This window comes from Pelophylax lessonae (genome assembly GCF_965119305.1).
Source record: "Pelophylax lessonae genome assembly, chromosome: 5".
Lineage (NCBI taxonomy): Eukaryota > Metazoa > Chordata > Amphibia > Anura > Ranidae > Pelophylax > Pelophylax lessonae.
In genome coordinates, this window is record NC_138772.1 from 218,903,177 (window position 1) to 218,929,122 (window position 25,946).

The 25,946-nt window shown below is 39.7% G+C and overlaps 1 protein-coding gene across 1 annotated transcript in view; it reads left to right on the plus strand.

Moving 5' to 3' along the window:
• The window catches only part of COBL (cordon-bleu WH2 repeat protein), a 390,271-nt gene that overhangs the window by 325,454 nt on the left and 38,871 nt on the right, over positions 1–25,946 (plus strand). Inside the window, exons 11-14 of the mRNA XM_082258067.1 lie at positions 438–547; positions 2,321–4,410; positions 19,420–19,527; positions 22,410–22,652. Of these exons, the coding sequence (XP_082114193.1) occupies positions 438–547; positions 2,321–4,410; positions 19,420–19,527; positions 22,410–22,652 (2,551 nt within the window). The remainder of the gene's footprint in view (positions 1–437; positions 548–2,320; positions 4,411–19,419; positions 19,528–22,409; positions 22,653–25,946) is intronic.

Below are 25,946 nucleotides of genomic sequence, written 5' to 3' on the forward strand. Positions count from 1 at the left end.
CTTATCCCACCTTATGTGCCTGACACATGAGAAAATGTTTATGTACTGTCTGATGTGAAGTCAGTTATTATAATTTATGTCCTTTCTTTTTAAAGCTCCCTAAAGATTTCAGAAATATTCTCTCAGTGTTTTAACTTCTTCAAATTCTCTCTATGTACGAAAAAACAAAAAAATGCTTAATTTACTGATGTAACGTTTTTATGTGAGTAAAATAGTGAAGTATTTAAAGTGATGAACACTTTTAGGTCCACTTAAAACAGATATCTAAGCTGTAGTAGATTCCTATAGCACAGAGGGTCCAAGAATATGTGATAGTCTGCTCAAGGGTTTCGGGGGCAATTTATATTCAACAATGGCCTAATAAATAAGTTAATACAAAAAAAGGGTGGTACATGCATAGGAAAAAATGTTCTAATGTGCTTTTTTCTTTTTTCAAGTTCAACTCGGATAGAAGATGAAGTGACATCAGTCCGAAATGGTGATGAGGATATTTTCATCACTACACAGTTCCAAGATACACTGGCAGAACTGGATGAAGATTCAGAAGGTAATATTTGTTATGTTATATATTGTGATGATTTGTTTTTTAAATGTTTAAATATGAAAACACTGTAGAGAAAGATAATGTAGTAACTACTTCTTCATTTGACTTATTTAGACACATATTGCTTTACTCTTCACTTACAAGCATGTGATTCCTCTAATTTCATTGGCATTGTGTATTATACACGTTTGTTACTTGTATTGTTAACATGAAATAAATAAAAGTACTTTTACTAAATCACACAGTGGAACTTGACATCCAGATATTTGGATGAGTGAAATGAGGTGCACACCATGCATGATGTAGTGATAATTTGCTAACACATCATTGAGTGTAAGGCCATCACAGACATACATGCCTTATAGATATGCATTTATTCAATGATACAGTATTGAAATACAGTTGTTTTTGTTGATGTAGGTAAGGTGACATAGATTGTGATTTCTTCCATGTTAAAGGTTATATATTTAATGGCAACAATATTGAAACACGTCAGCACATTTTTTTAGGGATAAGACATAATAGGAAATGCATCTTCAGAGGTGTTTTAATAATGTTGCCTAAAATTATATATTTTCATCCTTTATCCACAGGAGGTCCTCTGTTTATTTCCAGATCTTTTAGGGCTACCAATTGCCACTAGCATCCAACCACAATAGCCAGGACATCGCCAAACCAGCTATGAGAGCGACGGCCAACATTAAAGCAGAACTTCATCCAAAAGGGAAAGTTCTGCTTTTGCGCCTCCAAATCCCCACCCCCCCCCCCCCCCCTCTAGAATATGTCCCAGATTTTTTTTTTTTTCATACAGCCTGAAGATTCACTTTGAGGGTCTATGTGGAGACATAAATATTCTTTAGAATCCCTACAACAAGTCACTAAACCCCAATGTTATTATGGCAGCTTTATAGATGTGGGAAACCATTATGTTCTGACCTTTAAATCCTGTGAACAATATTGGATCCTGTGCCCATCCACTCACATTGTTAGGCGTCATCAAAGAAAATAGTAAATGTATATCAAGAGTTGGTATAATTGATAGCCTCAGCACCACATCCCGTAAAGGGTCACAAATAACATAAAATAAATGGTGGGACTTTTAAGGTGCTAATTATACTTCCCTCAGGAAAAAAGATACATAGAAACATATAGAAAATTGTAAATTTTATTCCAATGTCATGTTGTTAAAACTCAAGTAAATAATCCCAATGGGTAAAAACATACTGGATGAATCTTATTAAAAATACACAGTCAGCAACCCTACACACCTTCCCATGTAAATAACCACTTCAACATAAAGACAGTATATTACCAATGATACAAAGATGAAGACAAAATATAGGAAATGTGTAGTATTCCAACGTGTTTTGCAGGTTGAGCTTCTTCAGGCGTTCAAGGGGTACAGCTGAGAGAAAAAATACAACAAATGTATTTGACATTATTTACAAACAGCAATCAGTAAATATGGTATGTCAGCAATAATGTGACTATAGTTGCACAAAATGAATTACTCACAACAGTGTATATCATCCAAAAGAAGAAAAAACTGTTGAGCCTATAGGTGAAAACTGAAAAGGAAAGGATGTGGAGAGGAGGACAGCATCAAAACACATGGGGTAGCTCCCATCGGTCTCGGCTATTGACAGAAAATAGTAAATTAATATTTTTTTTTAAACATCTGTTTGAACATTTCTTTTATGGTAAATAATGTTTTTAAATATGTACTTAATCACGTCAAGGAAATTTAGATACATTAAAATTTATGTTATTTTGCAGATATGGATGATGGGGACCACATCGAACGCAATCATATCAGTGCTTGGTCAAGTCCAGTGGGCGAAGAATCCAGACAGGTTTACGAGTACAAGGAAAGTGGTGCTGCTGTGCCTGTCACCATTATAGATGAGGTTCCTGAAGTTACCACAAACAGTTTGAAGTATAGTGTACATACCCTTCCACCTTCAAATGACTTCAATGCAGTGCAAAAATCTTCTGCTGTAGGCAACACCATAAATGACAGTTTTATTTCCCATGGGGAAAGCATTGCAAAAAAAATGTATACACCACACGGCAATGTTCAGTCACCCAACTCTCCAACAGTGAAGCCAAGTGGCAACAGTTTTAAACAAGCTACAGATATCTCAAAACAACGTTCATTCAAAAGTGAGGTTAGTTCCAAGACAACTGACAGACCGAAGAATGCCATTGAAAATCCATCATCTAATCCACCCAAGTCAGCCTTGCCCATAAAAACAGAAAATGAATCAAAGCAAGTTAAGAATAAAGCTAGCCTAATGCCTGACAGCAGAGAAAAACTAGGAATTAAAGAAAACCAGGCTCCACAAAACAATACTAATAAGGCAGCAGAAACCACTAAACCAAGTCTGTGGCGGCAACAGACATATGAACCAAAAGTTGGCATGACCACATTTACAGTGGTTCCTCCAAAACCCACTGTTAAAAAATATGACAGAGGTGTTTCCCTTACTTCAAGTGCCATCAAGATAGATGATCAAGGGAATCTAATAAGCCCACAGTCATCTTTTGAAAAAAGTGATAGTTTTACTAATGACACAGACAGTCCTCTTGTAGAAAAACCTCTGGTTGCAAGAGCTAAAGAGTTTTGGAGATCAAGTTCAATGGATGCACAAGGAGGGGAATCGAAAGAGCAGCCTGGTAAAAAGATTGGGCCTGTCAAGAATTATAAGCCAAATGAAATTGTGGAGAACAGAGCAATGTTTACTTCATCAAAAGGATTAACACACCCGATACCTGTTAATAAATTAAATGACAGGGATAACACATTGCACAAGAACAAACCAGTACCAGGAACTGTTCCCCAGGAAAATGTGATTATTATTGAAAACACAATCAAGAAAACAGACATACCATTTGTAAGATCTACATTAAATGACAAACAACCAAGGCAAGCAAATGAGAATATTAAACAGAACACATATAAAGGAAAATTGGATCAAGGCCCTGCCATCAGTGACAGGATCCGAGGACCGCAACAGACCAAACCAGGTTTGTTATCAACAACTTCCCAAGAAAAGGTGATTATTATTGAAAAATCAAATCAAGAGAAGACAGAACTGCCATTTTTGAAACCTTCCAAGAGGACATCGAGCCAATATGTGGCATCTGCTATAGTAAAGTATACAGAACCTTTAAATAAAAAAACACTAGAAGCTGCAGAGGTCAAACGTAATTCTTTAAATTCCAACAACAGAAGCTCTGCTTTTGTGGCATCCTCCATAAAAGATAATACAAATATTACCCCAGAGGAGCCAAAAAAAGAACTTAAATCTGCAACAAAACAAGAAATATATACAGAATTGAACACAAATCATGGCAACAAGGATGGCCAGTTGACAAATAAAATAAAATCATTTAACAAAAGTGAAGAAACACCTACTGAGGCTAAAAAAGGTGATTTGTTATCTAGAACACAGCAATTTAATGGCCCTACAAAGGGAAATATAACTGTGTTGGAAAAAACTGAAAAAAACTCTGCAGTTGAATCATCCCGCATTCGCCCAACATCTAATGTGCCATCTAATGCTTTTTTAAGAGCTGTCCGAGAAAAGTCTATGAAAATTGAACAAGAAAATGCATTTGTACCCAAAAAACCACCAGCAGCCACTGTAACAATAACTGAAAAAAAAGATAAAAGTGAAGTAAACATCATACCTTCTACAGTAATAGATGAGCCAGACAGCACTGGCAGCAATAATGTTTTCGGACCTAAAGCAAAGTTTCGGCCTGTGGTCCAAAAACCTGCACAAAAAGACGGCTCATTACATAGTGCTTTAATGGGAGCAATTCAGTCAGGTGAAGGAAAAGAGAAGCTGCGGAAAATACAGGTAATATTTCATAGAATATAATGTGCTGCTGGTAATCTACAAAAATATTTCTAGAAAACCCTCATAGATGGCTTTGTACAGCAGAGTATATCATGTTTTAGCATTGTATAAGGGGTAACACATGTATGATGGTTCTAATGAAGGGAGAGGGGATTTGCTTGGTACTCTACTGTGCTCAGAAGCTAGTTTCTCGACACCACAGCACAGATCAGAGCATGGGCAACAGGAGTAGTGAATATTAAATGTCTTTTTTTTAAAAAGAAAAATGTTATGCATTGAGCCATTTAACTGAATATCTATTTTGTGGTTTTGGGCTTTAACTGTATTTACTGACACACACACAGTATGAGCGTACCTATATTGATATCCTATATAGAAAATCGGTATCCAGATTTTACATACACTTCTTTTCTACCTAATATTAAGTCTACACATAGTTGTAGACTTTATTTTTTAATTCAATGGGTAGGACTTTCAAGGTATCAAGAAATTGTCTCAATACATGTTTGGTAGTAAAAATGATTATCTTTTATTCATCTAACACATTAAAAACATAGAGCTTTATTATTGCTAAAACTCAGGTTCACCTTCCTGTTCATGTCTATACATCACCATGTTGCAGTACACACCTTTTCATAATATTGCCATAAAGTACATTTATGTTACATCAACAATAGTGGTGGAAGACTAACTGAGACTAGATAGATAAAAAGCATGCATTGTTCAATAAATATATGCTCCATCATATCCAATGGAAACAATTATATTATGGTACCTACAAAATCAGTATCACATTATTTGTGAACCAATACCTGTAGATCCCACTCATATAGGAAAAAAGGAAACTTAAAGGGGAACCCTAAGTATAAGTGCGCTGACCATACCAGTATCTATGTTTTATAGATTGAGAAACTAGTTAAGTACGCTCCCAGGTTTCCGAAATACTACCTGTACCTCGAGCCACACCAGAGAGGCAGCGGGAGATTAGGGAAGTTAACGAGTGGCTGAGGAGCTGGTGTAGTAAGGAGGGTTTCGGGTTCCTGGAGAACTGGGCTGACTTCTCAGTCGGTCACCGGCTCTTTGGTAGGGACGGATTGCACCTAAATGGGGTGGGTGCAGCCGTACTGGGTGCAAGGATGGCCAAAAAGTTAGAGGGGCTTTTAAACTAGGGAATGGGGGGGAGGGTACAGATGTAGAGTTAGCCAGTGGAAAGCAAGTTTCAGAGGGCAGAAATGGGGGCATTAGCGGTAGGGTGTTCGGAGCTCCTATACCCAGGGTGGGTATGGGGAAAAATCAAGAGAGCAGCCTAAAAACATCAAATGAAGATAAATGTAACCGATCAAAATTAAGAGGGTTGTATGCCAATGCCAGAAGCCTGGCCAACAAGATGGGAGAGCTGGAGCTGCTGATGTTTGAGGAGGACTTAGATTTTGTGGGGATAACTGAGACTTGGTTTGACAGCTCTCATGACTGGATGGCGACCATTCAGGGGTATTCCCTTTATCGCAGAGATAGAGAAGGTAAAAAAGGGGGAGGGGTATGTCTGTATATTAAGAACAGTGTACAGGTAAATATGAGGGATGATATTAATAATGGAGCTAAGGACGAAGCAGAATCCCTATGGGTAGAGCTTCAAAGGGAAGGCACGGCGGGGAAGGTAATATTGGGCGTATGCTATAGGCCCCCCAACCAGAGGGAGGAGGGTGAGGCGGACCTCCTTTTACAGATAGGATTGGCAGCAAGGATGGGAAATGTCATTATAATGGGGGACTTTAATTATCCAGATATAGACTGGGCAGAAGGAACCGCGCACTCAGCCAAGGCTAGGCAGTTCCTAAATGTTTTGCAGGACAATTTTATGGGTCAGATGGTGAATGCACCGACAAGAAACAATGCGGTACTTGACCTACTGATTACCAACAATACAGACCTGATCACGGATATAGAAATACGGGACAACTTAGGAAACAGTGACCATAGGTCAATAAGTTTCAGTATTAATTACAGTAATAGGAAGCAGAGGGGTAATATAAGAACACTGAATTTCAAAAGAGCCAATTTCCCTAAACTGCGCTTGCTGCTAGAAAATATCAATTGGGATAGAACCCTGGGAACAAAGAACACGGAGGAAAAATGGGAGCGCTTCAAGAGCATACTAAACAGGGGGATTGGCCAGTGCATTCCACAGGGAAATAAATTTAAAAGAGCAAAAATAAACCCTGGATGGCTAAACTCCAACATAAAAATGTATATTAGTGCTAAAGAAAAGGCCTTCAAAAAATACAAGACTGAGGGGTCATTGGCAGCATTTAAGCATTACAAGGAGTGTAATAAGAAATGTAAAGATGAAATCAGGGCGGCTAAAATAGAACACGAGAGACATATAGCGGAGGAGAGTAAAAAGAACCCCAAGAAGTTCTTTAAGTATATAAACAGTAGGAAAGCGAGGCCAGAACACATTGGCCCCATAAAAGATGACAAAGGAAATATGGCCACTGAGGACAAAGAAAAGGCGGAAGTGTTAAATAATTTCTTCTCTTCAGTCTTCACAAAAGAATCGGGGGGCTACACAAACCCAGCTTGTAAGGCCGAACTAAATAATACACCTCAGGAAGTGCCGCCATGGCTAACAGAGGATAGACTTAGAGCTAAACTAGAGAAACTTAACATAAATAAATCCCCGGGACCGGATGGCTTGCACCCGAGGGTTCTTAATGAGCTCAGCCAGGTGATTGCCAGACCATTATTCTTGATCTTTAAGGATAGTTTACAGACGGGTATGGTGCCAGCTGATTGGAAAAAAGCCAACGTGGTACCAATATTTAAGAAGGGGCCGAGATATATCCCGGGTAACTATAGGCCGGTCAGCCTAACATCTGTAGTCTGCAAAATTTTGGAGGGGATGTTAAGGGACCACATACAAGACTTTAGTAATGAAAACGGTATTATAAGTAGTAATCAGCATGGATTTATGAAAAATCGTTCCTGCCAAACCAATCTATTAACCTTCTACGATGAAGTGAGCAGCCACCTAGATAAAGGTAAGCCTGTGGATGTGGTGTATCTGGACTTTGCAAAGGCCTTTGACACCGTTCCCCACAAACGATTACTGTACAAACTAAGGAAGGTAGGTATGGATCATAAGGTGAGTACCTGGATAGAGAACTGGCTCCAGGGGAGAGTACAGAGGGTGGTGATTAATGGGGAGTACTCGGATTGGGCGGGTGTGGAAAGTGGGGTCCCCCAGGGTTCTGTCCTGGGACCAATCCTGTTTAATTTGTTCATAAATGATCTAGAGGAGGGGATATCTAGTACAATCTCAGTATTTGCAGATGATACTAAACTAGGCATGCCAATATCTTCTATGCAGGATGTGGAAACCTTGCAAGCAGACCTGAACAAAATAACGGGGTGGGCAACTACATGGCAGATGAGGTTTAATGTTGATAAATGTAAAGTAATGCACTTGGGGGCCAGAAACCAGAAAGCAAGCTACTCACTAGGGGGGGAACCTCTGGGTGAGTCTAGGATGGAAAAGGACTTGGGGGTACTGGTAGACAACAAGCTTGGCAGTGGCATGCAATGCCAAGCCGCCGCAAGCAAAGCCAACAGAATACTGGGATGTATAAAAAAGGGGATTCACTCCAGAAATAAAGAGATTATTCTCCCACTCTACAAGACTCTGGTCCGGCCACATTTGGAGTATGCTGTCCAGTTCTGGGCACCGGTCCTCAGGAAGGATGTGCTGGAATTGGAGAAAGTCCAGAGAAGGGCAACAAAAATAATTAGGGGAATGGAGGACATCAGCTATGAGGAAAGACTACAAGCACTGAACCTTTTCTCTCTGGAGAAAAGACAATTGAGGGGGGATATGATATCAATGTACAAATACTGTACTGGTGACCCGAGCATAAGGAACAAACTATTCAGAGAAAGGAGATACAATAAGACACGTGGCCACTCACTAAAACTTGAGGAAAGGCGGTTTAACCTTAACCACTTAAGCCCCGGAAGATTTTACCCCCATTCCGACCAGGGGTATTTTGCGATTCGGCATTGCGTGACTTTAACGGACAATTGCGCGGTCGTGCGACGCTGTACCTAAACGAATTTGGCGTCTTTTTTTTCCCACAAACAGAGCTTTCTTTTGGTGGTATTTGATCACCTGTGCGATTTTTTGATCACGCGCTATAAACAAAAAAAGAGCGTCAATTTTGCAAAAATAGCAATATTTTTCACATTTTTTTATATGAAATTCCCCAAAAAAAAAATGTAAAAATCAAAATTTTTTTACTTTTTCGGCCAATTTGTTTTATGCTACCTATGTTTGGTAAAAAAAATCGCAAAAAGCGTATTTTGATTGGTTTGCGCAAAAGTTATCGCGTTTACTAACAAAGGGAAAGATTTTTGTCATTTCTGTTGTTTTTTTTTTTTTAACGTGTAATGGCGGTGATCTGCGATTTTTTTTGCGGTACTGCGACATTGGGGCGGACAGATCGGACCCTTGACTGACATTTTTTACACTTTTGGGGTTACCAGTGACATTTCTACAGTAATCAGTGCTATATATATGCACTGTTACTGTAAAAATACACTGGTAGTGAAGGGGTTAACTTTATTTGGGAGGGAGGGGCTGTGTGTATCCCTAGGGGCGTGTTTTCTACTGTGATTGGCTGTGGCTTCAGCTGTAAGGACACTGATCAACGGATCTACATACTAGATCCGAGTGATCAGTGTCTTAACAGCAAGGAGAATGACAGGTGGCTTGTTTACACAAGCTGCCTGACATTCTCCCTCTCCCCCGCCGATCGCCGAGTGACCGGCGGACATCGGGTCCGCCGGTCACACGCGCGGGGGGGTCCGTGACCACGCGGGAGCGGGAGCGCGCCTCCGGGGGCGCGCGCTCGCTCCCTAGACCCTCACAAGCTAGTGACGTAGCCCTACGTCACTTTGCCTGTGAGGGGCTGACTGCCGACGTAGATCGGCGTTAGGCAGTCGGCAAGTGGTTAAAGTGCGTAAGGGGTTCTTCACTGTAAGAACGGTAAGGATGTGGAATTCTCTTCCACAAGCAGTCGTATCAGCAGGGAGCATTGATAGTTTCAAAAAACTATTAGATGGACACCTTAAAGACCACAACATACAGGGGTATACAATGTACGGTTAAAGCAAACACACACACACACATCATAGGTTGAACTGGATGAACTGATGTCTTTTTTCAACCTCACTAACTATGTAACTATGTAACTATGGTATCCTGGGCGTCTGAGCAATGCAATCAGTGCCACATCCTATTGAGAAATTGGAAAACTGAGAGGAAAAAAACGTGGACTTTGCAGGCACTAGATACTTAAAAGTATAACATTTTATTAAATAGTTCATTTAAATTTATCAAAGAAAAATCACAAAAAACATAACGATATAATATCCCATTCATAGAGGGAAACATACTGATACAACATGAACAGTTTTGGTGGTTACATTGCTAATGAAGTGGTGGGCAGATACAAAGCATTTAGATAACAATGGGAAATACAATGATACTTCACATCGAGGCAATCCTATCCGAAGGTGACAGGAAGATATACTGTCTTCCCAGGAAGATCAAACGATGTGTTAGCACATAATCATAAATTCCGTTGAGCCATAGTGCTCGACATGTTTTGCCTTAAGCTTCCTCTGGAGCTAAAGGATCAATGTTCTGTATAGTAGTAGAAATAAAATCCATTAAGACAATTATATTATATTAGTAAATTTATGTGAAGGTGCCTGGTTCTTAGAGGTTAAACAGTACTGTAACCTGCTGCCCCTTTATATGGATAAAATGGTAAAAAGGCGCTGGTGACCCTGGATGTTTATTATGAAAAATAATAATAAAGTGCTAGTTCTGTTGTGCAAATGTAGCGAAAAAATATATATAAAATACAGAGTGCTAGCTCTTGTTTCTATTGTGAAAAATATTACTTTAAGTATTGAAATTACACAAAAAAAAATAAAAATGCAAATTTTTCATCAACAAAATCACTATAAATTTAAAATAGTGAAGTGCTAGTGACAAGAAAGTGTACTGTGCAATAAAATTTATAAAGTGCTGGACAGTGCAATAAATTACCATTAAGGTGCTTGTTAATAGCAAATACACTTATTATATCTTCAAAAAATTCCAATATTAAACATATAAATATATTGCTCTGTAAATAAATAAATTGACAAACAATTGTTTAAATATAAATATAGTGCTTGAAAAGTGCTTAAATAGTGGGCTATGATCCAGACAGTTCATGCAAAATAGTGTAGGAATCAATTTCCTATGGATCAGGTGCTCCAGTGAATAAGGGTGGTAATCGATGCCTCTTACCAGATCCTGGTAGGTCACACAGACCTCAAATGCCTATGATCCTATTTCCTTAGGTGTATCAGACCATAGGCACACCTTCACTCCACCTTGATTATTTTTATGGTTTCCAACAAAAGGATGATTTGGAAAAAATATTATACTCCTTCTCCTCACTCCTCCATTAGTTACCTCACGTGGGTATATATTAAACCCATATTCAGGGAGACAGATAAGAAGCCAAAAATAGTGTAATACTGTATTTATTTTATATTACATCAAAACATAAAAATGGCTGCTTACTTATTGTAGTGCCCTCCTGGCACAGGGCAATGGGTTGCTATGGGTAGTAGTGGGAACGGGGGTGCAGGATCTGCAGTCTCCTGATACTCTCCGATATCCTTCCTAGTTTACCCTTGTAGCGTGGCAGTGGTCCGGCGTGCATTCCAGCATGCGTTCCAATGCGATAGGAGGTGACGTTACTATTACTCTCAACTTCCGGGTTTAGCAGAGACCACAATGCATTTCGCTTGTGCTAGCGTCACCAGGCAGTCTGCATATGGGCTTAATATATACCCACGTGAGGTAACTAATGGAGGAGTGAGGAAATTAATTCCTACACTATTTTTATAAAACCCATTTATAAAAAGGATTTGAAGGATTGGGCTTCATTAATCCCTGGTCGCAGAGATGCGTCCAGGCGTTCGATCCATAGTGCTTCACTTTGAAGAATTCTCTTGTCCCAGTTACCATCCCTTGGATCTTGGGGGATGATATCTAGGACAAAAAACGTTACAATTTTGGTATTAAATCTATGATAAAGGTCTATGTGCCTGCTAACTGGCGTGACCATTTTACCTCCAGCAGAATAGTGCACATGGTCATAAATGCGTCTACGTAGTTGTCGGATGGTCTTCCCGATGTAGAACGCACCGCACCCACAATGCATAAGATATACTAAACCTCTGGTGTTGCCCGAAATCTGGGGAGAAAGATGTCCCCATTAGGTAGCCTAAACCTATTCCCCTCCTCTACCCAGGGACATAGAGTACACTCACCACATTTATATGTCCCCCATAATTGTGACTGAGATTCTTTTTTAGGTAGGTAGTGACTAGATGTAAGTTTATCACGTAGAGATGTTGTTCTTTTAAATACGATCTCTGGATGTTCATGTATATGTTTACTGATAATGGGGTCCTCGCATAACAGGTGCCAGTGGTGCTTGAGTATTGTCCTCAGTTAGCCCTGGTAACAGGAAAACTTGGTAATACATTTTTATTAAAAAAGAATAGCGCACACATGCAAAAGAAACTACCAAATTTGAAGACAATCCATAAATAAAAATGGGGATTTGGTCCCACCATATGGCCATATAGTGCTCAAGCCCACCACTGTGTCAAAGTACCCCATTATCAGTGGGTCCTACACTAACCATGAGAAAGAGATGAATCCAGCCTTTCTAACCCTTGGAGATAACACTCCTTGCTGGGAAAGATGTGCAAATGCACTGCAGGGGACTCCTCCTATATCTACTTGATAGTGGACACTGATAGAGTACAAGTGTGTGGGGGGGGGGGGGGGTGGGGTTGCTCAACCTCGGTAGTCTGGTCAGACTGAATACATAATAAACAAGCAAAAAATTTGGGGGAGCATACCCATGTATTTCTAAAGCTGGTGCAGTATGAACCAAGAGACATGTATATTAAAAAAGAATAGCGCACACATGCAAAAGACACTACCAAATTTGAAGACAATCCATAAATAAAAATGGGGATTTGGTCCCACCATATGGCCATATAGTGCTCAAGCCCACCACTGCGTCAAAGTACCCCATTATCAGTGGGTCCTACACTAACCATGAGAAAGAGATGAATCCAGCCTTTCTAACCCTTGGAGATAACACTCCTTGCTGGGAAAGATGTGCAAATGCACTGCAGGGGACTCCTCCTATATCTACTTGATAGTGGACACTGAAAGAGTACAGGTGTGTGTGGGGGGTGGGGTGGGGTTGCTCAACCTCGGTAGTCTGGTCAGACTGAATACATAATAAACAAGCAAAAAATTTGGGGGAGCATACCCATGTATTTCTAAAGCTGGTGCAGTATGAACCAAGAGACATGTATATTAAAAAAGAATAGCGCACACATGCAAAAGACACTACCAAATTTGAAGACAATCCATAAATAAAAATGGAGATTTGGTCCCACCATATGGCCATATAGTGCTCAAGCCCACCACTGCGTCAAAGTACCCCATTATCAGTGGGTCCTACACTAACCATGAGAAAGAGATGAATCCAGCCTTTCTAACCCTTGGAGATAACACTCCTTGCTGGGAAAGATGTGCAAATGCACTGCAGGGGACTCCTCCTATATCTACTTGATAGTGGACACTGAAAGAGTACAGGTGTGTGTGGAGGGTGGGGTGGGGTTGCTCAACCTCGGTAGTCTGGTCAGACTGAATACATAATAAACAAGCAAAAAATTTGGGGGAGCAAATTTTTAAAGCTGGTGCAGCTATGAACCAAGAGACATGTATATTAAAAAAGAATAGCGCACACATGCAAAAGAAACTACCAAATTTGAAGACAATCCATAAATAAAGATGGGGATAATCCATAAATAAAGAATACATTTTACCTTGGGTTTAGGGGGGGGGCAGGTCAGGTAACAAAAGGGGGGGGGCAGGTCAGGTAACAAAAAGAAGAGAATTTCTCGTGTGGGAAAGGGTTGTAGGCTTTGCGCAAGGTGGATTTAGTATACCCTCGGTGCATTAATCGTTCTCTAAGCAAGAATGCCTGTTTTTTAAAATTGTACAATCAGGTGAAGTTGCGCATCAGTCTCAGATAATGTGCATAAGGTATGCTACGGACTAAGGCCGGAGGATGGGCACTATGCGTATTAAGGATGGTGTTGCCAGCCGTTTCCTTGCGATAAAGATTAGTGGTACCACTATCTTGGAATCTATGAAATCAGATTTCCTAAACAAGTATAAAAAAATTACACATATCTTCTTTTAGATCAGAAAAAAAGTAGTAATTAACTGTAATTTGCCAACACCCCAACTGTTATCTCCCCCAAGATCAGTCATCTGGGAATATCTAAAGGGAACAGCAGAAAGCTCTTCCAAGTGCAGTATAAACAGGTATTTATTGCCTCAAGGAGATAAAACACTTACAAGAACCAGTAAATATGAAGGCTCATCTGTGTAATAAAAGTCACTAGGTCCCAGCTGTATCCATGAGACATTTAGCGGGTTCTGTTCATATATGGTGTCTTTGTATCAGGCGGTGGTGCTGATGGAAGATCTGGGGCCAGCCAGCAGGGGAGAATCATGGAAGGGGGAAGCATCCCACCCATTTTTGGCGCCACTTTCGGGTTCTGCGTTCCACACTGGTTCTCACAGTGGCAATCATTCTTCCAGCTTCTACCTTCCATGGTTCTCCGCTGCTGCCCAGCCCCTGATCTTTCATCAGCGCCATGCCCAGAGATGTATAGTAACTAAGTAGAACTACTCCACTACTGTACTTAAGTACCGAAAGGCGGTATCTGTACTTTCCTAGAGTATAATTTTTTTCTCCTACTTCCACTTTTACTTCACTACATTTTTTAGATGATTTCAATACTTCTACTCTGATATTTTTTTTTTGTCCTGCATAGTTACTCGTTACTATTATAACAATTACCACTGCCAGAACAGTAGATGACAGGTTTCATGAAGGTCAAAACGTGTATTATCAGCGCATACGAAAATAAATGCTACTGTATGCATAAATAAAAGCTGCATTTGAAATAATAAAAAGCAATATGATGTTCAAACTTTTGACTTCTTTCTTTAATAACTACATAACACAGTACTTGTACTTTTACTTTCAGTACTTGAGTAGCAATTTTTTTTTTCAAAAATACTGGTACTTTTACTTTCAGTACTTGAGTAGCAACATTTTTAAAAAAACGACTTGCAATACTTAAGTACAAAAAATGTTGAATACTTTAGTACTTCTACTCAAGTCACTTTTTGATCGAGCACTTCCACTTCTACTCAAGTCACTTTTTGATAGAGCACTTGTACTTTTACTCAAGTATGGGTTTCAAGTACTTTATACAACTTTGGCCATGCCTGATACAAAGATGCCATATATGGATAGAATGCACTCGACACCTGTGGGATGTCTCCTGGATACCACTGGGACCCAGTGACTTTTTTTTTACACAGATGAGTCTTCATACCTACTGGTTCTTGTAAGTGATTTATCTCCTTGAGGCAATGAATACCTGTTTATACTGCACTTAGAAATGACATCTGCTGCTCCCTTTTGTCTCTACCAGAGAGCTGCTATCCTCTCCTTGAAGTACTGCTGAAGTGCACATCTTAGGACCACCAGCCTCTTGTTTTTATCTACCCCCTCCCTCCCTTTCCCCCAGTGCTTCAGTTCATTCCCCCAGAGCGCCCAGTTCCTACTTTTAGCTGGGAATATCTAGCATGTATACCCAAAGTGGAGCTTCGCCCAAAAGGTGAAGTTCTGCTCTCTCCTCGCCCCTCCTCAGACACATTTGGCACATATTGTTTTCCGAGGGTTCACAGGTCCCAGAAAGCTGCGGTACCATTCAGATAATGCAGTAAGGCTAGCGCACGCACGGTGAAGCCACAGTCTCAGCCAGCTGTCCACAGTTAAGATGCCGGTGTCAGGGACCGATGATTGGTGATGAAATCGGTTCGGGTGAGCACAGACCTGGATCCTGGGACAGGTGAGTTTCTGTTTATTAAAAGTCAGCAGCTACAGTTTTTGTAGTTGCTGACTTTTAATTTTCCCACAGGGGGCTGAAGTTCTTCTTTAATATGTTGTAATGAGTGATTTTTAAATCTGTATTTGCTTTCAAAGCTCAGTTAAGTTATTAGGAGCAAATAGCAGAGACAGAAATACCTTCAAACTACGACAGACTTTTCCTGGCAGACAGCATTATGTGTTGTCACATATTTGTGAAAGACCATACTGCCCTCAAATTGTAGAATTACATATGCCTTGTCAGGAGTTAAGAGCATCTCATTTTCCAGTAATGTCACTGTAGTGTTTACAGGCACATATTATGTTTAGAGCTTGGAATTTCATCCTCTAGAAAAAAAAAAAAAATGTCAGTGACAACGATGGCCATCTACCTTACAACAAAAACATCATGTTTACTTCATGATTGTGGCAGTAATAGGCTTCTTGTGATTGGGTTAGGACTACAGAATACCCAACTCCTGTTCTTCATAACATTGGATGGTTTCCTGTAGTCCGCATAGGTGAACTATGCAGAGATAATTACACTACTTGGAATTTCAGTAGAGCAGAGGTAAAAGGCAGAGGAAGTTACTCACTGGATTTTTGACAGGATTAGAACTATATTAAACCCAAAACCAAAAAGGATGGGGAGGAAGAGGCACCACAAGCGACTATAGTGTAGCACTGTTTATTGAGCAAAAAAAGTGTAAAACATAAGTACTGCACTCACAATGTTTTCAGGACAACAGGCACATGTAGTGTTAAAAGTCAGCTCCAGGTATAACAGTCAGTGTAGTGGCTGATGTGGAACAGAATCTGGCCCAGGCAGAGATGCAGGGAGTCGGGAAGACCAAAATTGTAATATATTGCAGCTGACCAGTCCTTAGATGTGGTGGCTGTATTCAATTTCTTTTTTTAGACTTTTTTCTCTTTATTTCACCTGGCGATCCACTCAGTAACTCACCTTTGGATTGGAGCATTGTTAGTCTGAGGCGAGGGGAGCATTAGATTCACTAGCATATTTAAATACACCAACAGATTGAAGCCAAACTCCAGGTAACACTGTTTAACCACTTGCCGACCGCCGCACGCTGATCTATGTCGGCGGTCAGCCCCTCACAGGCAAAGTGACGTAGGGCTACGTCACTAGCTTGTGAGGGTCTAGGGAGCGAGTGCGCGCCGCCGGAGGCGCGCTCCCGCTCCCGCGTGGTCACGGACCCCCCCGCGCGTGTGACCGGGGACCCGATGTCCGCCGGCCACTCTGCGATCGGCGGGGGAGAGGGAGAAAGTCAGGCAGCTTGTGTAAACAAGCTGCCTGTCATTCTCCCCTCTGTATGAGAGCTGATCCGTTGATCACTCTGCATACAGCTGAAGCCACAGCCAATCACAGTAAGAATCACGCCCCTAGGGACACACACAGCCCCTCCCTCTCAAATAAAGTTAACCCCTTCACTACCAGTGTATTTTTACAGTAACAGTGCATATATATAGCACTGATTACTGTAGAAATGTCACTGGTAATCCCAAAAGTGTCAAAAATGTCAGTCAAGGGTCTGATCTGTCTGCCGCAATGTCGCAGTACCGCAAAAAAAATCGCAGATCGCCGCCATTACGCATTAAAAAAAAAAAACAACAAAAATGACAAAAATCTTTCCCTTAGTCAGTAAACGCAATAACTTTTGCGCAAACCAATCAAAATACGCTTTTTGCGATTTTTTTTACCAAACATAGGTAGCATAAAACAAATTGGCCGAAAATGTTAAAAAATTTTGATTTTTACATTTTTTTTGGGGAATTTCATATAAAAAAAGGGAAAAATATTGCTATTTTTGCAAAATTGACGCACTTTTTTTGTTTATAGCGCGTGATCAAAAAATCGCACAGGTGATCAAATACCGCCAAAAGAAAGCTCTGTTTGTGGGAAAAAAAGGACGCCAAATTCGTTTAGGTACAGCGTCGCACGACCGCGCAATTGTCCGTTAAAGTCACGCAGTGCCGAATCGCAAAATACCCCCTGGTCGTTTAGCAGCCAAATCCTCCGGGGCTTAAGTGGTTAAGCAGTTGTTGCCTTTATTTATTTATTGTTTTATTGCCCTCTAATTCCTCCTGTATTGATTTGTATTGTAACTGTATTGTCTTCCCTAATATTGTAAAGCGCTGTGCAAACTGTTGGCGCTATACAAATCCTGTAAAATCTTTATCCCAATGTTAAATGGTCTTTCTTAACCCCCTAACTGCTGCATATGCAGGACAGCTTGTTCTGTTGAAAAACAGCAGACTTACAGGCTAGATCACCAGGTGAAAATAAACAAAAGTAAGCCTAAAAGAGAAGACTAATTTGGCTAATATATCCCATATCTAAAAATCGGTAAGCTGCAGTACCATAAATGTTTGCTTTTGGCTTTAACAACACCTTAGCCGTTTTTTGTTTTTTTTTTGTTTGTTTTTTTGCATCTATTAAACAGATTGAAAAAACGATTTTTAAATACATATTTAACAGATTGAGTAGGATCAAGGATCAAGTTCATTTTTAGGATTAACATACACTTTAGGCAGATACCAATTTCAGGTTTAAAAGTCGAACTTAGGCCTGTTGACTAACTCCTATTTATTGGTGAATAAGAATATCCATCATTTTTATGAATCAATAGTGAGATGTGGAAAGTGAGAGGGCAGGTAGGACCAGCTGAAGTTACACTATGTGGTTGATTTACTAAACTGGAAAGTGCAAAATATGATGCAGCTTGCCATAGGAACCAATCAGCTTTCTCTTTTTTTTTTTTTTTTTGGTCAAAGCTTAATAGAACAAGCTGAAGTTAGAAGCTGATTGGCTACCATGCACAGCTGCACCAGATTTTTAACTCTCCAGTATTAGTAAATAAACCCCATTGTGTATTAAATTTCCTCAGTTTCAAGCTTCCAGCGCTGGAAGGATTTAAAGGCATGCTACTCTGTCCACATCTATTTTATTATTTATATCATGCTAGTTCTTTTCAGAGTTAAAGGAGTTGTAAAGTCTCAAGGCTTTTCACCTAAATGCATTCTATGCATTAAGGTGAAAAACCTTCTTGGTTGCAGCTGCCCCCCAGACCTCCCGTTATTCTTACCTGAACCCGAACATTCCTGCAATGAGTACAAGCCCAGCAGCTCTGGTCGCTGTCTCGGGTCCTCATTGGATAGATTGGTAGCAGCGAGAGCCATTAGATCTTGCTGCTGTCAATCAAATCCAGTGACATGAGAGTGGGGGTGGGGCCGAGTCCTGCTGTCTGTGTCAAAGGATGCAGTAGCGGGACTTGTGAGCGCGCCCGCATGTGTGCCCCTATGGAAAGCGGCTCTCTGTGGGGGCACCTGATGAAGAGGAGGAGCCAGAAGCCAGAGGCACCCCAGAAAAGGAGGATCGAGGCGGCTCTGTGCAAAGCCCTCGCACAGAGCAGGTAAGTATAACATGTTTGTTATTTAAACCCCACCGAAGCTTTGACTTAGCGTTCCTACCCCGGTTCCCGACGAAGGGGATACGTGACAGGGTCATACCCTTAACACTTAGCTTCCTCATGTCCCCCCATGTCATTCCTTGTCTTCTTTTTTGTATACAGTTGGGATATTTCTTTATTGCTATTGTATTTTTTCTTGCTCCTATCCTAATTGTATGCCATGCCTTAAGTTTAAAAGGTTTCAAGGCTTTATTTTATATACCTTATATACACCTGCTATGTTCTTGTTTTTTGTAATGTGCCTTATTTCAATAAAATGTTTTGGAGAATGTTTGTTATTAAAAAACAAAAAAAAAAACAAACCTTTACATTTACTTTAAGTTTACTTTAAACATGGGTATATTTTAGCTGTGTAAACAAATATTCAGCTGCCTGAGATCTTCTTATACTACAAATATATGTTTTATTTCTATTAGAGTTCATCAACAGATGGAGGGGAAAAGAAGGTTTGTGAGCCAGAGAATGAAAGATCTGCGCTACTGTCAGCAATTCGAGCTCACAATGGTATCTCAAGGCTTAAAAAGGCAAGTGGAAACTTGTTAAATCTGACAGCAGCATCTGTATCAGGCTATATTCAGAGATCCTGTAATTGCTTTTTTGTAACCTTTGTGTAATTATATGTAAAATTATCTATGTAACCATATTGCGTAGAAGAAAATAAAAACGTCCACAATCATGAAGTCTTTGTAAGAAAAGAAAAATATACTGTAATGTTATTTCGGTTGTATTTTCATGCATGTTAAAAATATATTGAGATAAAGTTAGATATGAACATGGTCACATTTGGCCAATGACATCACAGGATCCTGGAGGGCTGATATAGAATTTGGGGGACCTTGTCCCATTTTTTTTGGTGAGGTTCCCCTTAAAATTTATACCAGACCTAGTATGGGCCTGGCATGAATTGGGGAGGAGACCCTATGTTTTATAATTTTTGTGTAGTCACCTTTTCTAGAATAAGGGTCCGGTAGCTGGGAGCTGTCATTTTCCCATCAATTTTTTCTTTATAATTGTCAATTTTGTTGTAATAAGTTGTATACTTTGCACAGATACACCACTTCATAGATAGGGTTAGGGCACCCCCAGACATGTTATTTAATTGCGTTTTGCATTTTTAATGTTTAATTTCAAGCATTACTAGAATTATTGCTTCCAGACAAGATTATTTTATATCTTTGTTACATGTTCTCCAGAGCAGTGCCCAGCCTTTGCCATTTGCCTATTAGCCCAGAAAATAGCCAGAACTGTTTTTTTTTTTTTTTTTCGACACTTAATGACTTCACTGGGGTTCAGATTCACCACCTGAACATTACTCATTAATGTTACTAATAACATAGTGTAACAGTGTGAACAGACCCTTGGAGTCTTTTTTTTTTTTTCATTTTTTTGGATCGTCCATTAACCGCTGGATTTAGAGTCTGAGCCCCCGTTCACACCAGTGCAACTTGTCATGCGATTTGATAGGTACAGATCACATGACAAGTCGCACCCTATTGTCAGCAATAGAACCGTTTAAATCATTACGACTCCAACTTTGCGGTCCAACCAATTTGAAAAAAAGGTTCCTGCACTATTTTTTGTGATTTGAGGTGTGACTTGCAGAGACATCTGTGCATGAAGTTGCAAAGATGTCAGCCAAGTTGCACTGACCGGTGGCTTTGAAATTAGTTACATAGTTACATAGTCAGGTTGAAAAAAGACACAAGTCCATCTGGTTCAACCAAAAAAAAACCACGTATATTAAAAACCCAATCATACAATCCCATATACACAATCCTATACCCGCAGTTGGTCCAGAGGAAGGTAAAAAAAAACAGCAAAGCATATCCAATTTGCTACAGCAGGGGAAAAAATGCCTTCCTGATCCCCCGAGAGGCAATCGGATATTTCCCGGATCAACTTTACCTTAAAAAAATTTTTAGTACCCACTTACTGTATATTAAGTACACCCAGGAAAGAATCCAGACCTTTTTTAAAGCAATCTAGTGATCTAGCCAGAACCACCTCTGGAGGGAGTCTATTTCACATTTTCACAGCTTTTACAGTGAAGAAACCTCTAGACGTAAAGAGTGCCCCCTTGTCCTCTGTGTTGACCTTAAAGTAAACAACTCAACACCAAGTTCACTATATGGACCCCTTATGTATTTATACATGTTGATCATATCCCCCTTAATCTCCTCTTCTCAAGAGAGAATAAATTCAGTTCCCCTAATCTTTTCATGCCTCTTATGCCTTCTCTGCACTTTCTCCAGTTCTCCAATATCCTTTTTAAGAACTGGTGCCCAAAACTGAACTGCATATTCCAGATGAGGTCTTACTAATGATTTGTACAGGGGCAAAATGATATCTTGCTCTCTGGAGTCCATGCCTCTCTTAATAAAAGAAAGGACTTTGCTTGTTTTGGAAACCGCAGCTTGGCATTGCATGCTATTATTAAGCTTATGATCTACCAGAACACCCAGATCCTTCTCCGCTATGGATTCCCCCAGTTCTACTCCACCGCTAGTATGTAAATTGTTTGACTTCAGGTGAAGTGGCACGATTTCAACGTTTTATTTAGTGTGAACGGGGCTTTAGTGCACTGCAACATCCATGTGGTCTTTAGTAAACCTCGGAAAAGTGGCAATTTTTTCTGTAATCAAGTGCTAGAGATGCAAGTGATAATTGTGCTTGATTGGTATCAGTAGCACATTATTAGGTGTATCTAAAGTAATTTGTTATTTTGGATAGAATAGAGAAGTGCTAGTAATCCTCTTACATTTGTATTGGCGCCCCTGTCACTAATAAGCAGATTCAGTCTCTATATTTACCAGAGGGACCATTATCACAGGGACTGAAAGTGAAGAAAAATCCAAAATTTCCTGTTACCTTAGGGACAGGAGTAAAGGGCAACACCTGCTGCAGTGACAGCTGTCTTAAGAGAGAATTTCCCTGACTTTGGCAAGATTTCTTTTTAGTTCCTGTTATGTCTGTGGCACAGGAAGTGAAGGTAAAGCCTGCCAATGGGGAACAGAAAGCTCTATACAAACTTTTATTATCTGCCTTGAGATACACTTTAAGAGCTTTATAAATCAGGCCCAGAGTTTTTAGAAATGCTTTTTTAAGCTTCTCTAAAATACCCACGTATTCAACATTTATTGACGTAAAAACATATTCTGTTGTAAAACTCTATTGATTGGAATATGTGATTCTGTCTACCCTATATTCAATTGTCATTATCTTAAATAATCAGTTACCTTGATCTTTGTGGGCCTTAACCTTCTTGATGTCTAGGGATGTATCTAAATATCTAGGACATTTAAAATAAGTAAATTAAATGTTTGGCAAAACCACTGTTATGTTGAATTTCAGACTTTTTTTTTTAAAACAGTTCTATATAAGTACATGTCTTCTTTTTCCTTGTTAGGTATCTTCTGCTGCATCCAATGAGCTACAAACAATAAGAAAAGCAGAAAATGAATCCACAGCAACAAAGACATTCTCCATTCCTCCTTCACCAGTATTGCCTCCACCTCCACCTCCACCACCTACATTAGGTTCTGCACCCAAATCCCCTCAGGTCTTAACAAACAATGCTGTAGCTGTAGATACAAGGGAAGCCTTAATGGAAGCTATCCGCTCTGGCCAGGGTGCTTCAAAACTGAAAAAGGTACTGTAGCAAAAATATAATTTTTGTTATTTCACATAGATTTTGAGGGTATAATGTTTTTTAAATTGTAAGTGCACATTAGCTTACATTGTCATTTTTTACACCCTGTAAGAGACATGTATGTTTATTATTACACAGCTTTATCAAGTGAAGGCTTGCTTGTATAAAATCATTTGTTTTTCTTTCTTTTTTAAGGTGTAGGATCCTTGCTAAAAAATGATCATATTAACTTTAACAAATACTAATGTCAACCCCTAGCTGTACTAAGGTTTAAATGTGGTAATATTTATTGCATTTTATTTACATTGATGCATTATTTTGAAACAGCTCAAAGGCTAAGTTCACCTTTAGTAACATGTTACATGTTACACCTGTATTTAGGATGTAACAAGTAACATGTTTATACAGCACCTGCCTCCCGCAGTGAAATGCAAACTCACCAGAACTTACTGTATTGCTTGTCTATATTATAGGACATTATTAACACCTTCAGCTATTGCTGTACTTCCTCTCTGGTTGGCAATGTTAACAGTCAGATATAATGGATCTCCCAATCGTTAAGATGAGGCCATCAGGTAACTCTCAAACAGCCAGGCAGGATAAATCATCAAACGCATGAGAAAAAATACTCATAGTGTAGTATTTATTATACCAAAGATTATAAAAAAAACAAATGTATTCACATTTTAAAAAATGTCCTTAACTCACATCAACAGATCGCCAGACTCTATGCAGAGAACTGGCAGTTGGACTTTATGTAAAGGTGCATAAGGTGCATAAGGTGCATGTAGTGAAAAAAACACTTACATAAGGTGCCTCCACACTAAACTTAGAATGGCGGCTGGACCTCAGGCGTATATATCCAAGCTCAAGCTTTGAGCTTACAGTAGATATATGCCTGAGGTCCAGTCGCCATAAATAAATACAAACTGCTAAACACCTTTTCTCATCAGCAGTTAGAGCAGTATTGTGACTTCTATCAGGGTCTGGTTAGAGCTTGCAGGAGGAGTTTCCATTCTCCCCTGATTTTTCTATGAGGCTTCAGGTACCCAAACCCTCTGTCTGGACAGTGCTGATTGGCCCTGTACTGATCACATGCACTCTTTCCCAAAAAAAAAAACTCTCTAGCAATACACACCAAACTGAGCATGTGTAGCTTGCTCCCTAGACTCTGTTTTATCAGCAGATAGATTGGGGACAGTGGAAAAAGGGGAGTATCAGAGAAGACAGCCTGACTAACCCCTTAGGTTCCACAGTGAGTATAACAAGCATGCGTTACTCTATATACAGACTGATTTTACTGTTGTAGGTTTAGTAACATTTTAAGTTTGCAATAAATGGCTTGAATCACACTCGATTTCTATGAATCAGCTGAAATTTAGGGTGTAGGTGACCTTGCCCTCATTACCCTCAATAAACTTTAAAAATCGAAGGAGCCAGGCAGAAAAAAGTCAATTGAGCAGTTAATGCAACCAATCAGCTGCAGCCACTGTTCAGGTTTTCTAAAAGCCAGGGTTATTGGCTATCAGAATACAATTGCTGGCATTGGAAAAATAGTCCATCCACATTATTCCATTCACACTGTTTAGCATGGATGAGGGACTCTATGGATTTCTTCTTCAGCCTTTTGAGGTTAAATCTTTACATGTAGGGCCAGCTTTGACCCCTGAATCATGATGCAGGCAATAAATGTAGTTGTATGACTGCATAAGCTATGATGTGAAGTAATTTTAAAACTATCAGTTGCTCTTCAAACCGATATTGATTTCTTACAAGAGTTAACATAGATGGGTTTAGTTGTTATCTGTCAGGAAATCGGTCATGCACAAGAATCTGTAGTTCCAAATGACTTATGGAGAGTTGCTTTTTTGGAAACCTTAACTTTGGCATTAAGTAATACCCTGTTTGAACTTACTTGCTTTATTAGAATTATCCTTTAGCTTGCATGAACAATCAAAACATTTGTCCCTTTGAAGTAAGTCATTGGGCTCTGACAAATCATACATTTACTTCCAATTGTAAATATGCAGCAATTGTTCCATTAGCTTTTACATTCCTTTTGATAATAACAGCATTTTGTTTATATCAGCCTGGCAGACATGAGAAAACAATGAAACACAGTAATTTATTTCCAAGATCAGAAAACAGACTATATTAATTTATTTGTGAATGATCTAAAACGAAATTAAATTTTTTTTATTTATTTTTTTTGCTATCACAACACCCTTTTATTTTCAAATACTATTTCTGCAGAGATATAGGTGTGTTTCCCAATCCAACTACCTAGCTATGTGCTTAATGCATAGATGTTTCAGAACAGAGTAATACATTATGATTTAATTGTACTGGAGCAAGAGTGTATCCACTACTGTAAAAGACATGAAGAGTTATATGTTTACTGTGTATAAATTCCATGAAATTCCAGAGTGAATTTTAAGGTGTTACTAAAAACAATTTAAAAAAAATCATATTTATTGTCCTGATCTGATTTTTTTATTCCTCTAATACCAGCTACATGTAGCACACCCCCAAAATTACATTTCATATCTCCTATGCTACAACTTCCCTGATGAGGGTGGCTAAATTTGTTCTATATGGTCCCACTGTATGTGATTACGTAGCCACTAGGGATGATCGAACGGTTCGGGTCGACCATCGGTCACAATCACTAACCACCCGGTGGTAGTCCCTGGACACAGAGCCTCTGTCTTGTGCATAGTGAAAGCAAAAGCAGCCTCTTAGGCAGGAAACAGAAGTTTGCAGGGAGGCTGCAATACTTTTAAATAGTTTGTCACTGCCATGGCCTACTTTAAAGCAGTTAGCTGCATCCATGTGAATAGCCTGTGCCATTTTCCCGCATAGTATGAAAATTTTGACTCAAGCCCTGCAACACATTCAAGTGTACATTCAAATGTGCAATTGCCTGTTTTGTGTGCTTAGCCCTGGCCACTGTAGGTGGTACACAGCCCTCCCCCTGGTTCCAGGTGCCATGTTGAGCACATTGCTATGTACAAAGAATTGTACATCAGTGCTCCAGCAGCTTTTCTGCTCCAAATTATGGTTCAGGTCACTGCACAGCCTTTACCAATTTATGCAGCAGCCTTCAGTGAGTGGCCACAGGTTGGCTGCACCCCTTCTGCCCCCTTCTGCTCCAAAAGCAACGGCCTCTTCACTAATCATGGTAATGAGTACCCCTCAGGGGATCACTCACCCTAATGCAGGTGTCAGTTAGAAAAGAAATGGGACAAGGAGGCAGATCAGCAAACACTGTGCATAGGGCCATAATGAGGTTAT